This window comes from Oreochromis niloticus, linkage group LG11 (genome assembly GCF_001858045.2).
Source record: "Oreochromis niloticus isolate F11D_XX linkage group LG11, O_niloticus_UMD_NMBU, whole genome shotgun sequence".
In the NCBI taxonomy this organism is placed as follows: Eukaryota; Metazoa; Chordata; class Actinopteri; order Cichliformes; family Cichlidae; genus Oreochromis; species Oreochromis niloticus.
Window position 1 is genome coordinate 30157295 of NC_031976.2, and position 15313 is coordinate 30172607.

The 15313-nt window shown below is 39.2% G+C and overlaps 1 protein-coding gene across 9 annotated transcripts in view; it reads left to right on the forward strand.

Annotated features, from left to right (window-relative positions):
* mef2d (myocyte enhancer factor 2d) overlaps nucleotides 1-15313 on the forward strand; it is a 102619-nt gene that overhangs the window by 60017 nt on the left and 27289 nt on the right. For 7 of the 9 annotated variants that reach the window (XM_025911272.1, XM_025911275.1, XM_025911277.1 and 4 more), the window contains exons 4-6: nucleotides 1042-1179; nucleotides 8701-8932; nucleotides 13859-13915. In XM_025911272.1, the coding sequence (XP_025767057.1) occupies nucleotides 1042-1179; nucleotides 8701-8932; nucleotides 13859-13915 (427 nt within the window). Of the gene's footprint in view, nucleotides 1-769; nucleotides 896-1041; nucleotides 1180-8700; nucleotides 8933-13858; nucleotides 13916-15313 lie in introns of all 9 variants that reach the window. The other 2 variants (XM_025911276.1, XM_003456416.5) reach the window with 1 other exon arrangement.

Genomic DNA, 15313 nt, shown 5'->3' on the forward strand with positions numbered 1-15313 from the left:
TTTATCTCCCTCTCTCGCCCGTCGGTCTCCCTCTTCCATTTCTCGCCCTTTCCAAAGTGTGCGAACACTGACGCAACCTGTCTGCCGTTAGCTGAAGCGCTAATACCAGCACATGCTTCCTAGCTCACCCTTTACCCTTTTGCTTTACTTTACCACATTCCTCAGTGCAAAGCTTCACACCAATTACTAACACTGTTGATTAGCCAACGTGTGCACAAGTGTGATGCCTTGCTGTATCTTCTGACATGCACATAGTTTATTGGCCTTGTTTTCTCAGACCACATCCTCCGATTTGAAAGCTTTCTGCAGTTGGAATAAGACTCAGTAGTTTTTTAGCCCTTTAAACCATAACTTCCTGAGTGCACCTGCTGGATAAGCAAGTACAGTTTCTTCCTTAATAACTCGCTTTCAGGTGGGCGGCAGATGTTACGAACTTTGACCTCACAAATCGACAGAGGATTTTCAAAGGTTGAAGTTGAGAATGTGTGTTCTGTAAGGCAGCTTTTCTGCTCACAGAAGGTGCCGCAAGGAAAAAAAAGACAAACTCTTTTTATGTCATCATCAGGGTCAAATTGTTCCATCTGACCTTAGCTGGCTCATGTTTATACAATGAATAGCGTAGGAGTCAGCACATTTTATGCAATCAAGATGTTCATTTGTGTTTGAGAAATGAAAATCTTTCACTGTGTGCTAATTCCAATATGTGCATGGAAAAATGAAATGTAAATGTGCTTCCTTCTCCTCCTCTACCCCTCTTTAACCGCTTCAGACGTTGCGAAAGAAAGGCTTTAACGGTTGCAACAGCCCTGAGCCCGACGGCGACGACTCCATCGACCAAAGCCCGCTAAATGACCGCAAGACCGAGGACCTGGACAGCCTCTTCAAGCGCTACGGCGTGAGTACAATCACATTTTTGTCACCTTATCTAACCTACCCTTTCTTTTCTTCTTCTCCCTTTTTTCTCTACTTTCCTCTCTCTTTCTCTCTCTCTCTCTTTCTCTCTCCCTGTCTGCCTTCTTTTCTTTTGTTTGGGGAACGAAGGCTCTGAACAAGAAAGAGCACCGGGACTCTGAGAGCCCAGACCCCGAGGAGCCCTTCTCCCTCACCCCCCGCACTGAAGAGAAATACAAAAAAATTGACGAGGAGTTTGATAAAATGATGCAGAACTATAGGCTGTCAGTGAGTACCTCCCACCACTCTGCGTAACCCTGCCCCCTCTTCATGTTGGTACCTTGCTGCTGCCGCTGACCGGACAACCGGAGATTTCCGGCTGCTGATGGTGGCCTGACTACTCACAGAGCACTCGCCTTCACCATTCCCCACTCCTTTACCTTCTCTACTTCACTGCTTACCAATAGCACCTATCCCCATCCCCCAAATCACTACCCACAACCACCCCACCCCACTGATGGTGTGTGCTTCAGCAAGAAATAAGAGCAGCCAAGTTCTTAAGGGAAGCCTCTTAAAAGTAAAATCTTAACTAATGTTCACATTCATCATTAATTAATGGTATTACTCTTCTTTTGTTGTTGTTGTTGTTTTGTAAGGAAGCCCAAAGTTGTGTTTCCAATGTTGTTTGGTCCTTTCAACAACCCAACACAAAAATGATAACTTTAAAGTAACACAGCTCAGATAGACATAATTTATGGGGTACATTGTGAGTCATTTTCTATAGTTAAATTTCCTAGGACTCATAAAAAAGATAGATAATATTCTTTTTTTGCTGTTTCGTTTTGTTTTTTGCAGTGCTGCACATGTGTAAGACAGAAAGTCATCCTTAAAAAAGCAGCATGACACCAAATAGGGCATGCTAACTGTGATTATTCATCTGAAGTTACAGTCATCACAGTGAAGCACATTCTCAGGAGTATTATGGCTTTTAATACAATGTTTCTGATGCCTCTGCAAGTTCGCAAACGTACAAGAATAAACAACAGAGGGAGAGGAGCGATAACTAGGTCCCTGGTTCTCACAAAAGTTGGCATAGCAACTAATATTGCAAGGGGAAATCATGTTTTATGGTAATAATCAACACGTTTGGAGCATGCCTTCGAGCAGTCAGATTTTTTTGACTGAATGCACCAATTGTGTAATACTTAGCAACATTAAAGAAAGAGCGTTGCAATTTCAGATCGTCTGTATCCACCAGGGCTGTGTCTGTTTCTCAGATAACACATAGAAAGCCAGAGTGCAGTTGATAACCGGCTGTTATTAGCAGCATTACTGAGGTCACTTTAGTCCCAGTGTAGTCCTGTTCCTCCGATGGGCTCCTGACATTAACCAGGTTCTGCCTCCTGACTGGCGCTCTGCCAATCCCCTTTTACCGCTCTACTTCTTTGCCAATTTCTCTGTGATTCATTTTTTCCTCTCTGCTCAATAATGCCATTAATGTCACTTTAATGACTAGCACTTAATTTACAGCTCCTCTTCCTGTCTGCCGGCCCCCTGATTGGTCGCTTGGGATGGGACACAGTCACTTTGAGGTTCTGCAGAATAGTTAGGCAGCAGTTGTTTACTACAATCACACCTTTGGTGTTACACCTTTATGGAGGGTAGAGGCGTTTTTCTTTTTTCTTATTGTTGTTCTTTATTGTATTAGGCTTGTTTTGTGGTATGATTGACTAGTCTCATAATTATGCTGTAATTGTAATCGGCTTAGTGATGAGATATGCGTATGAAAATAGGACTGTGAAAAGGCATATAATTATGAACAATGTATAATGTATGCATTGTCAGCTACATATCTAGTTTACAGCTAGGGCGATGGAAAGACTATACCTTCCTCTGGTTTTCAGTTTAAAGCCTTGAAACACACTATTTGTTAAATTAAAAGCAGTTTTATGGACAAAACTAGTATAAAAAACACACTGGTGGTTTGGAGGGAAGAAGAGGCTTTCTTCAAAATGACATCAAGTGCTAATGTTAATATTAATTTACTAAAATCTCACATACATCAGAGCATAATGGAGAAAATGAGCTGCCTCTCAGATTAATCAGCTCAATGAATCTCTCCCCTCCTGGTATCCACCCTGCCTCCATCAGCCTCTCTGTGCTGTGTGAGACAAATAGCTCTGAAAAGACTTTCTCAAAAGAGAAAACCACAGAAGAAGAAGAAGCGGATTCAATCTACTGCCCTCAGAGAGCTGCAGCCCTTGGCTCATGCCATTTGTATGCTAGCGTAACGCTGCTAGCAAATGACTCTAGCGAAAAGCTGCCCCGACATCACTCTGCTCCTCGGTGTCCCAGTCAGCCTGCCTACCTGTCTGGTTTTCCAGCACACCTTTCACGGTCAACCAATAATCAGAAACATGCAGCACCACCTGCCACTCCTCCCCTCAGCATCATAATCCCCAGCATGACAGATAGGGGCCGGGATATACAAGCTTAATCCCACTTGTACTCAAATACCTCCCGAGGTAGGAAGAGAGTGGTGAGGGAGAACGGGCAGGACACTTGGCTAAACGAGCCCCCAGCAAACGTATCTTTTCCTGTTAAACTGGCACTGTGGTAGGCAACAGAAAAGAGCTCTGGTTTTTTTTGTTTTTTTTTCCTAACCGGAGGGCCCCTGGTTTGATCCTTTTCTGGCTCTGAGATTCTGGGTCGGGAAATTGAATAAGAAATAGATTTCTGCCTTTTAACAAACACCTCCATGGTGCCTTTCAGCAAGAAGCTGAGTGTTTTGTCTCCTGTATAAGCTTGGTATGAATGTCAAGTGAAACATGGTGTTATTGAAACTGCTGCACACTTAATCACATCTAATTTAGTTTTGAGATTAGTTTAGCTTTGAATTTCATGCCATGAAAGCATGAGGACTCTCAGCATCCCTATTAATAGTTTCTGTTAAGAGCTGCAAATAAAACAATTTTCAGTGAGAATCAATGTTTTGGAGAAGGTGAGCCGCGAGTCATTCAGCCTCTTTTTATTTATTTAGGATCAAATATCAGTGAAGTTGGAAAGAAATTAGAGTGGGGGGGGGGGGCATAGAACTAAACAACTAAAACTAATTTACTGGTCAACTGCTGGGACATCTAAAGGTCCATCAAACACTTTTCCAATGTTGCCTCTGTGTTCAGATCTGCAGCCTCGTACAAATATGATGCGACAATCCTACAGTTGAAAAAGGGGAAAAAAAAGAAAACTTTCAAAGGCTTCCAGGACAAGAGGGAGGAAAAGGGAAACTAGGCCATGAGTTTAATTCATTCTGATTTACCCTTGCATCCAGGAAACACACCCTTGTTGAGAGAGCTCCTCTGAGGGAAAATAGGTTAGCCTTCTCTCCCCTCTTTTTGTTCTCTTCACACAGAAGAGGCCTTGAGCTTCCTCACATGAGCCTCTGGAAAAGCTCCTAGTCAATTATTTACCTAACAGGTTCTTGTTATTTTTTTTTTCTATGGTTCCCATCCTCTGTGCTAAATCCACAGGATGAGGAGCAGTACCCAGTTAACCCTCCTCTCTGCAATTAGGAGCAGCAGTGTTAAATGGAGTCAGAGTGGGCAGATGTAAATTCTCTTGTAATTTGCCAAAGACATGGATTAATTCTCAGTGTAGCACAGTGGAGAGCAGGGTCAAGACAAATTTAAAATTCATATTTACAGAATAAATGAAGAGGTTTTGGAGTTATGTCACCAATCTCCTAGCAACCAGAGGCTGATACAGATATGAAGGTCTTGTGGAATGGTGGCGAGCTGCAAACAATCGATGGCTAAATGTATTGCAAACTACCATTAGAGACAGACAGCTGAAGAGGATTGTTTTTTAAGGTATGCATAGTACTCTTGAGTCATCTCTCATTTTTCATATTCAGTAAGGATAATAGGAAGTTGGTACAGCAATTTACTGAAACATGCAATTACAAGCTTGGAAGGCAATATCTGGTATAACTACTAAACTCTCTTACGCAAGCTTTCTTAGAACTTCTTTAAGTAGTCGTCAGGAGTAGTTCTCCAGGTTTCTTGAAGGACAGTCAAAGCTCTTTGAATGTTTTCTGCCTTTTGATTCCTGTTAAGATGATCCCACACTGCTTCAGCAGTGTTTAGGTGTTTGGAGGCCAATCCTTGACTGATAGTGTTCTAGTGTACATTTTTATATTCAGCTAGACGCTTACAGTAGATATATTCTACTGAAAAATAGTAATTTTACCAATCAGATGCTTTCTAGATTGAATTGCATGGTGGGTCAAATTTTTTTGTGTTTCTTTAGTTGAAATTAAATCCAGCCCCAAACCATGATAGAGCATCCACCATGTTTTACAGATGGCTGTACATACTAACATTTTAAGTAAGATTTTAAGCTTTGATTTCTAAAAGCTGTGGCCACTGATTTTTCAGTCCAGTCCTGGTCTTATTTGCTGTACCTCAGCTTTTTGTCCCTCTTTGATCCTTTTGGTGAATCACTTTGTTTGTGAAAAAATGCTGTTTTATGCGTGACACATATATTATTTTTGAGAATCTTCTACAGTTCAACTGATAAATTTGGAACAAATTATGTTTTTGCAAGAGACTGCTGATAGATGGTTGATTGATACAACACTGGTTCATACCTTGACTTAACTTTGTGTTTGAATGATTCATAGGTCAGTTTAAAGTGGCTTAAAAATATTTATAATTATTACATTGTTATTAAAAATTGACTCTGCTTCTAATGTCTAATTAGATTTTTTTTTAAATCCCATTTTTTTATTACTCCAAATCACCACAAATATAGCATTAAGGTCACATTGTCTTCAGTGATATTTTCTGTCCTGAATGCTATTATTTATTGTTAATTTATTTAAAAGCACAGTTCCATTATTCCAACTTTAAATCTGCAAATGCAGTACATCTTTCTCTCTCTCTCTCTCTCTGAACTGTAGTTTAGTAAGTTTTGGACTTGATTAATGGGAAAGTAGTTTGTTTCAGGGTCAGGTAAAGGTGACAGTTTGATTGCTTTGTATTCTGGAAAAATGGCCGTCAGCAAAGACTCCAGCTCTGTCCTCTGTTTGTAGTTGTTCTCCGAGTAAGAAAAAATATATAATGAAATCTATTACTGAAAAGAAAAAAACATTCCCAAGCACTGTAGGGATAAACTCTGTCTGGATCCTTATGCTCTGCGTTCATACACCTCTGGCCCACTTTGCATTAACCCCACCTTTGCCCACCCTTTCCCATTTATCCATGCCCTTCCTTTACCTTCTGCTTGGCCTGTGTGCAGTGGTGCAATGCTGTTAGCTGTTCTCTTCACTCTCCCTGTTAGCCACTTACAGCTCTCTCTGTACAGCCTGCTTTGCAAACTTCCTCTTTGTAGGCTGAAGAGTGAATTTTAAATTTCACTTATTTGGAAGATTCAATGAAGATTAGTCATTTTCAAGGCTAACATTGCAAATAAATTGAAAGGTTTTTTGTGGAACTATAATTTGTTGTTTGTTTTATGAAAAAAGGGCCAGTCTTTACCCTGTTTAGACTTTGTTTGAAGAAAAGAAATTAATTATAAACGAATGAATAAAGATGATTATTTTTATTGTTGAGGTTTATATGAAAAGACCCCTTTATTAATTGGAAAAAAGTTGTTTAGTTGTTTGATGAAAACCTATGATTAAGTAACAATTTTCAAGATTTGACTGAATAAACTAGCACCTGGTTTGTTTTCGGTCCACTAACTCCCTTATTTTCGTGTGATCTCCAATGCAGTGCAGAAGGAAAAGAGGTAGGGATCAAGGGCAGGAAGGTGCCCTCGTCCTCCTCGATATTAAACTGGGTCCCAGGCAGTTTGAGTGCAGTACAGTGCAGTGCTGGCCCATATTCTATATATAGAAGTCCTTATTTCAGATTGAGTTGGAACAGGGTGAAATGGGTCGGATGGCTGGACAACCCGAGGTCCTTGCCCCTGATTTTCTTTTCTTTTTTTTTCTCTTTTTATGCACTCGGGGACGTCTGGTCATCCACTTCATCAACTCAGGTGACGAGGCTGATCATTTCTTTAAAAAAAAAAAAGTGCAGTTGATAAGTTTTGAACAGAAAGGTGGACTGTCTTTAGGATTTTTGAGAACAAGAGTAATATTGTAAAGCCAATTTCGGTAGGCAAGCTCCTGCTGAATATTTCCTTAAATCCCCAGTGATGAGCACATGTCAGTGGGGGTGGTGGGATGTTGCTGGAATGTGACAAGCACGCTATGAAATGTCACCAATAACCCGATGCAATAACCTGCTGCTGCTGCTGCGACAAGAGTTTTAACCTGGCATGAAAAGTGAAAGGCGAGACAGCTTTTTGGCCTTTTCACCAAGTCACCTTGCATGACAACTGAGTGAGTGAGTGAGTGAGTGTGCGCGTGTCTGCGTTTGGGTGCGTCTGTGTGTGTGTTTGTGATTTGATGTGTGTGTTTTTGGTTGTTTTGAAGAGTTTTATTTCCAAAACAAAATTGTGTTCTTTTAAAGCACGGTAGAAACAGCAAACATCAGACATGTCTGATACTTTTGAATTGATTTCCTGCCTCAAGAGTGAAGCTTGACAAACAAGCAAAGAATGAAAGAATATTCACCGTGACAGAATACCAATGCAGTGTAGGTAGATTTCAGTTATTGAGGATCATTTTATAATATCTTGATGATTTAAAATCTATTACTAACTGCAAAGTTGGAGATCTGAAACATATGATATGGTGTTCAGAATTCATGGACTCCTATTTATTGTTCCATCACTTTAGCCATTAAGGCCCTTAAATGATTTCTTTGAAAAACAACGATCTTCTTAAGAAGTTATTTAAAATCATTTTTTATTATTTGTGTCAGCATTTGAGTTTTTAAAATATGATTTTCTTTAAACAGGTGAAAATATCTATCAGTGTAGGAAACAAATATTTCCAATGCTAATCAGTTCTTTTCAAGTATTTTGCAATTTTTTGTATACTATTTTTATTCTTGTGCACTGACCTGTTTTGGAATACAAAGCTCTAGTTTTGGGATGAGTGATTTTTTTTTCCCCCTGTATTTATTCATTCATTGATTTATTGATTTATTAACTGTTTTTTAACTTTAGAAAGTGGAGACATCAGTCGTTATGCAATGATTAAAAGTTCATTCTTCATATGTATATTGGAGGTACAATAAAATTTACAATACAAAAGTTTTCTTTAATTAAAATCAAATTTTGCAACCTCATATTTGCAACAGGACTGAGCACAGCAGAGCAAAACGAGACAGTCTTGAAGAGGAGCCAAAATCAAATCAGATAAAGTGTTTAGGGGAAAAAGTGCTACTTTTCAAGTAATTCTGAACTACTGAAATAATTCACTACTGTATTATTTCACAACAAATTGCCCTTTAAATGAAAAAGATATTTATCAAAGTGATATAAGCTTGAAAGAATAGCTACAAATTCTTGAAACAATAATTAGCGTGCAAAACAGAAGATGTTCCACTTGCATTTCCTTTTATGTTGTTGCTTTAAAGTAGGACTCTTCTTTGTTGTGTAACTTTTTAAAGTTTAGTTTTGGGAAGAGTCTTCTCATTGTGATCGGTTGTATTGCTGCAAGTGTGTGTGTGTGTGTGTGTGTGTGTGTGTGTGTGTGTGTGTGTGTGTATGTGTGTCACCTGCAGGCTTGTTTGCACTGCTGCTGATCACTAACTGATCACCTGTTCATTATTGTTTATAATAGATAATTATATGTGAGGGTGGATAAACATGGAAAACACTCTAATCTTTGCCCTCTTCCTGTCATTCCACCAGTCTACGGTTCCACAGCCCACCTTCTCCATGCCAGTCACCGTGCCAGTATCCAACCAGAACGCAGCAGCAGCGGCAGCCCTTCAGTTCAGTAACAACCCTTCCGGCGCCCTGGTCACCACCACCTCCTTTGTCACCTCCACCCTCACAGATCCCCGGCTCCTTTCCCCACAGCAACCCGCTCTGCAGAGAAACACCGTGTCACCAGGGTTACCACAGCGACCAGCCAGTGCAGGTAAGAAACAGCATGAACAAAATAAAATACTCTGTTTTCTGTTTGGATTGACAGTGTGAACTTATGCTCGTATAATCAATAATCTGAAACATCTTCTTATACATAAACATCCAATTTTAATACCTGCAGCTGACTGATCCATCCAGTATAGGTTTTCAATTTGCAGTTCTAAACATTGATTTGGTTTTGTCACCGAAGGATCCTCTGATGCTAGGCAACTGATGAGTTTTACTTTTTTTGAAAACATCAGCGACAGTTTTGAGATAGACTGAAGAACAAAGAAGACACACTGACAAAATCTCAAAAACTTCTTCAAAAGATAACTAAAGAAAAAAAGACTTTAGACTGCCACCCACACTGCTTGATTGACAAGTATTGGAGAAAACATGGAGACAATATTTTAAAAAATGAACAGACTAGAAATTTCTGGCTACATCAAATATTTATAATATGATTTTATATGTTTACCTTCTGATATATATTTATTTTTTACATTTTTTAAAAAACTTTTAAAATCTCATATTTTGTTGTTTTTGGTTGCACCCCCTAAAAGCCTATTCTTTTAGTGGCTGCAGCTTGCCACTGTCAAATGTGTGCATAGTTGTAGCCATGATCTAAGTAATGCCAGAAATGCATCATTCTTAAAATTCTGAAATTCCTTGTTCAATAAAATATTTGATAACCATTTCACATTCAGTGTTCCAGCTTTTAATGCAGTTCAGTCGTAACCTTGTGTAACCTTAGAGTGCCGTAAAACCTGACAACAAGTGCAGTCATGTTCACTGTGAAAGCTCACACAAAGAGTTTATCATATTTAATGACAGACAAAAATTAAGAAAACAGTTTTTTGAAGGGAAAAAAAAGCAACAAAAGTAACAGTGACTGAAAAACCTTTTGACCACTGCAGCTGCCCCTGTGTCATTGAGTCCAAGTCAGGTTGAGCACCTTAGAAAGACTCAGTTCAGTGCAACCACGGTGTCATTATACATCTTCTTATCGGTGTGGTGCCAGTGCAATTTCAGAACCAGTTTTTCATTGCGGTGTTTGGAAATCAGCCCACATTTTGTCAGGTTTGATAACCGGTCATTATGCATTGTTACTCGAAGAATTTGAGGTGATTTCCATGGGTGTAAAATAGGGCTGCCACAAACGATTATTTTGATAGTCGACTAGTCACCGATTATTTTTGCGATTAGTCGACTAATCAGATCATGCATCCATTGGACGTAAAACGTACAGCTTATTGCACCAGCATGCATCTGCTCTTAAATAACTATCATTAGCTTACAGCTTTAAGTGTTTAAGGTATGTGCTAACTAAAAATAAAGACAAGATGATAGTTTATTAAATTTTAATGAAATCTGCAGATTGTTTCGGTGGAGTTTAATAAACTCAGCCGTCTGCTCCTTGCTATCTAAAATATAACAGGACACCGAAGTATGTTCTCAAGCATCTCACACTTCTGATAATCAGTTGTTTGCTTGACGTTTATTCAGCTGTGTAAAACTATAACTTTAAACTCAGCCAAACCGATTTACCCAGGAACAAATAAAATACTAAAAAAAGCCAAACAATAACATTTTTCAGTTATCTAAGTGACTTATACATCATGTTTAACCTGAGTAGTGAAAGACGGCGGTGGGTTTGAAAACGATTTGCCCGGAGTCTGGTGTTCTCACCGGCTCTAGTGAGCCGTCAACCCCAGCTAGCTATCGAGCTGGTGCGTAACAGACGTCTCCGAAAATGTCTGAGCGCTTTTGAAAATATGTGGTGTCTTGATAAACTGAGCAGATATTTGAAGTTTACACAGCTACATTCTCGCCTGAAAAACTTGTTAGACGTTTATTTTGTGACCCAGAAAGAATAATAAGAGTAATATTAAAACTAACTAGCTGCTGCCATTGCTGGAAACTGAGCAGGGCCGCGCTGGGCCGCTATGAATTCTGGGACACAGCTTCTTCTTCTTTTGCCTTTAACGGCAGCTGGCATCCTTGTACATGTAGTGCTGCCATCTTCTGTTTCAGTCCGTTATTACACTCTCAAATCCTACTACTTATTCCTGCGTCTTTTGTGATCTTACAAAGCTTCAAACGACGCGTCGACTATTAAATTAGTCGTCAACGATTTTGATAGTCGACGTAATCGTGACTAGTCGACTAATCGTGGCAGCCCTAGTGTAAAATATGGCATACAGGTTCTGTAGGCTGAATCTGCCAGATGTTGATGATTTCCCTTCTATGCCGATGTTGATGATGGGGCTCACCGGATTTGTGGTGCCGTGCGTCTGTGAGCTATTTAGTCTTTACAGTGCGAGAATCCAGTCGTACACTGGCACCAACGCCATGTCAGTGGAAAATGCACTTAGTGTCGTTGCATGATGACAAAAATAGTTTGCCATAAATGATGTCATTTTGAACATTTGAAATACAGTTTTTTATTTGCATGTTTGTTTAATAAATTAGGCATAGATGGCAAAGGGGACTTTTTGAGGGGGAACATTATTGAAAAAAGACGTCTTTCACACATTGCTGATTTCATTGAACAATCACTCGGTCTCAAGGATTTTGAAAAAGGACTTTCAGTAACTACATGACCTGCAAACTGTTGTAAATATGGGTCACGCTGCATTGAATGTTAATTAGCAGCATCTGTCAACACTCTGTGTTATGTATATGAGGCTCAAATCCCTGTGTAAACTTGTGACTGGTGGTTCTCGGTCGATGTTTGGCCTACTTTCCGTACAGTTGATTTTCATCGGTTTTCAAATGTTTCATTTTGACGTTTAATAATTGTATTTTTTTTTCCTTTTTCTTCTTTTTTTTCCCGTCCCGAGCAGTCAGTCTGTGGACAAACATGTTATTGTACTGATTTCTAAATGTCTCGTGTAACTGAAATGATTTGAACCACTTTTAAACTCATGGTTGTCATAGTGATGTAGTTACTTAAAGACCATTTCATAAAGTGCCCTCGGTCTATGCAGAAGCACGGTTTATGTAACAGCAGCGTTTTAATAGAGAATCTTCTGAGTCGACAAGCAGCAAAATGACCAGTGATGTGTTGTGCAGCCTGCATGCTCCATCAGTCTAAATAACTCCTCTGCTTGTTGAAATAAGTGCACACTACCTATAATGACAGACATCCATCATTTCTTTGACTGGTTGGCTGGTACACCGTGCGCCCGCTGCCTCTGTGTGGCAAACCAATCCTTCAACCTCTGACTAAAAGGATTTGTGCCCCATTTTTGCGACTCAGACAAGGTTACTTATCAAGCTTTGTTCCGACCAGCGTAATCTCATTGTAAGTCAGAATTAGGTGATGTAACTCGCAACAAATGCATTACAGCATCTTTCATAACATGCCGTTCTCTGAGGCAAGTGGGTTTCACGTAGCAGTAATGGACGCCCCTTTCCTCCCCTCCCCTTACTCCTCATAACCTCAGCAGTGCAAATACATCGCTGTACCCTTTTATGCATCCCACATTATCAGGGATGCATTGAGTTCATTGTCTTTGCTTATTGGTGTTTTTCCGTGTGTCTGTCCAGCCAGATTTTTTTCAGTCACCCCTAATGACCCTGAATTTCTAAAGAGCATTGGAGCCAAAGAACTGAAATTGCACCAACCGAGGGAAAATAAGTGTCAGTGCAGAAAAAATGCTTCCTGCGATGTGAGGAAAAAGCAAGCATAATGTTTGCTAGAATGAAGATAAATGTATGTAGCTGTTGCAGTGTATAAAAATGCCTCTGTTTCCTGTGCTTAGAGACAAAGCACATGAGATTTAATTTTATGACGACAGTAAAATTACTATTTTATGCGTTTTATGCGTTTGGTTATTTGGGAGAAATACTGAAAAACTCTCTCACAAGTTTATGTGTTATTACAAACCTGCTTTTTTAAACATTTAGCAGCTACACAGCTTCTTTAATGATATTCACTCTGATTCGATGCGCTGCTGGTGGAGCTAAGCTAAAACAAAACAAAATAAAAAATCAGTTTTCACACATGCACATTTCAGGAGGATCAGAGCAAAGTATTTTCCACAGTTGTCCTTGCTCACATGTGACAGACAGCAGGAAATGGTCCGCTTCAGACACCTTCGCGCTACTGGAAATACTCTGTGTGATTTAGGCGGGAGAGCTGCTTGGATAGAGCGTGCAGGAGGCAGCGCATATGATGCTGTGACGTTCGCACATTGGTGTTATCGGACACAGAGCATTTTGAAAACCGGCTTGTGAATCTCTGAAAATAAATCTCTGAAACCGCAAGGGTAAAATGTGTTTGATGTTTATTTTCCAAAGTCAGGATTTTTGTTAATATCACTCTGGGTTTGCACAGATCAATAACACTGAGAAAGAGATCTCAACTACTTATGATTAAAGTAGAATTGCTTCACTTTAACATTCACACATTTACAGTACATTAACACTAGAATAATGTCTCTAAGCACTCCAGTAGCTTCATAGTAATCCCATGAGGAGAATGAGGAAATACCTTTGTATATAACATTTGTTTATTTTGACGATCTTAAATATGTAATAAGAGAGTTTGACTGGCAGTTACATACACTGTCAACATGGACTGTCTTCCTTCCAATGAAGATCTTTCATTTTTAAATAATATTGTACTTTTAATTAGCTTTAGGTGAGCATTTAGTCTTTCAGAGTTTTTCCCCTCAAAATATCACATAAGTATCATTGAGAAGTAATGAAACTAACACTTAAACATTAAGTGGAAATGCAGAGTTGAAATTATGGTCCTTCAGTGAGTGAAATGAGCATCGATTGCAGTAGGACTTTTTAATGACACTTGATTTAATGATTTCATTTTTCATGCATCATTTTAGATTAGTGCTACTCAAATTAACTATTTGATATGAGATGATTTTTAGCATTATTTATGTGACCGTGGTGTGTTTTCCTATTATCCTAGGTGCTCTGTTAGGGGGAGACTTGGGGAACTCTAATGGAGCATGCCCGAGTCCAGTTCGTAAGTAAATCTTTTCTTTTCTTTTTTTACTTTTCTTCCCAGTTTTGGTACCAAGATGTGCACACACACACAAACACACACTCCTCTTTGCCTTCTGTATTTTGGCTGGACTCTTTAAAGAGACATGGTTTCTGAAACTGACGTAGAGACCGAGCAATGCAGAATATTTTGTGGCAGCAGGCGCGCACAACTCACACGCCAACTCAAACACGGCCATGCACACACACGCACTCACAAATGCAAGCACAAGCATGAAACACCTGTTGACTGGCGACAGCTGAGGGTCACAGTACAAGCTGCTTGTCAACAGTCCAAAGAACAGAATGGGTTTCAGGTTGTGAGGGAGAAAGGCAAGCAGAGACTTTAAAAAAAGGAAAAGAAACTGACAATATTACAGAATAACTTCTGTGAAGCTTCTCAGCTGTTTTTTAAATTCAAATCTTCGGCAATATTAGAAAGCCAGTCTGGGGTCTACCGTCTTTAATGTGACACATGAAGCTAAAAGTGAGTTCAAAATTTCATTTTTAGTGCCAGTTTAATGAATTATGAAAATTAAGCCGAGTACTGATAAATGTATTTGAAGCAAACTATAAGTTCAGGTTTACTCAGATTCATGATTTCTATGGCAGCTTAAATTGTGATGCAACTCAAAGTATTGAATACAAAAGATGAAATCCACTACTGATTATGTTGTCTTTATTATTATTATTATCATTATTATTATTATTATTATTATTATAATTATTATGACAGTCATTAACTTTTAAATGGCAACTTTGGTATTAAAAAAAGAAATGTAAAACATCTGATAGCATGTTAAAATACTCAAATTATGATACTGTTAATGAGTTTGTAATTGAATTCTATTTTGCCACTTTTTGTGTACTGCATGTGACGCTTTTTGTGGTCGATATTATTTTGCTGTGGGTTAACTGTCCCCTTTTTAAAGGTGGTGTGAACTTTGATAATCACACTAAAGCGCCGTGTTGTTTCACTTCATTTATTCAGCCTGACATTGTGCTGATGTCACCTGATGAGTGTGATAAGGGTCTTATTTCTACTTTATTTTGACCCAAACAATCAGTAGTTAGTCTCACTAATTTTGGTTTAGGTCATCGTGAGTAGTGTGGTACATTGAGAAGTGAGTTTAGAGATTTATGTCCCTCTAAACATAACACAAGTGTCACTGAAAATGGGCGAAACTGCCACTTGGATATTGATTGGCAATGCTAAGTGACACCAGTTATGGCCACTTAACGCTACATCCTGCTTCTGGACAGAAGCAGCGTGTATATGGGCATCACAAAAACATATACTGACCAGCTCTCTCTGTCAGCTCTCTGTTTCCTGTTTAGTATCTAACGTAGACATCATCAGTCACTGTTTCTTTTGTGACGC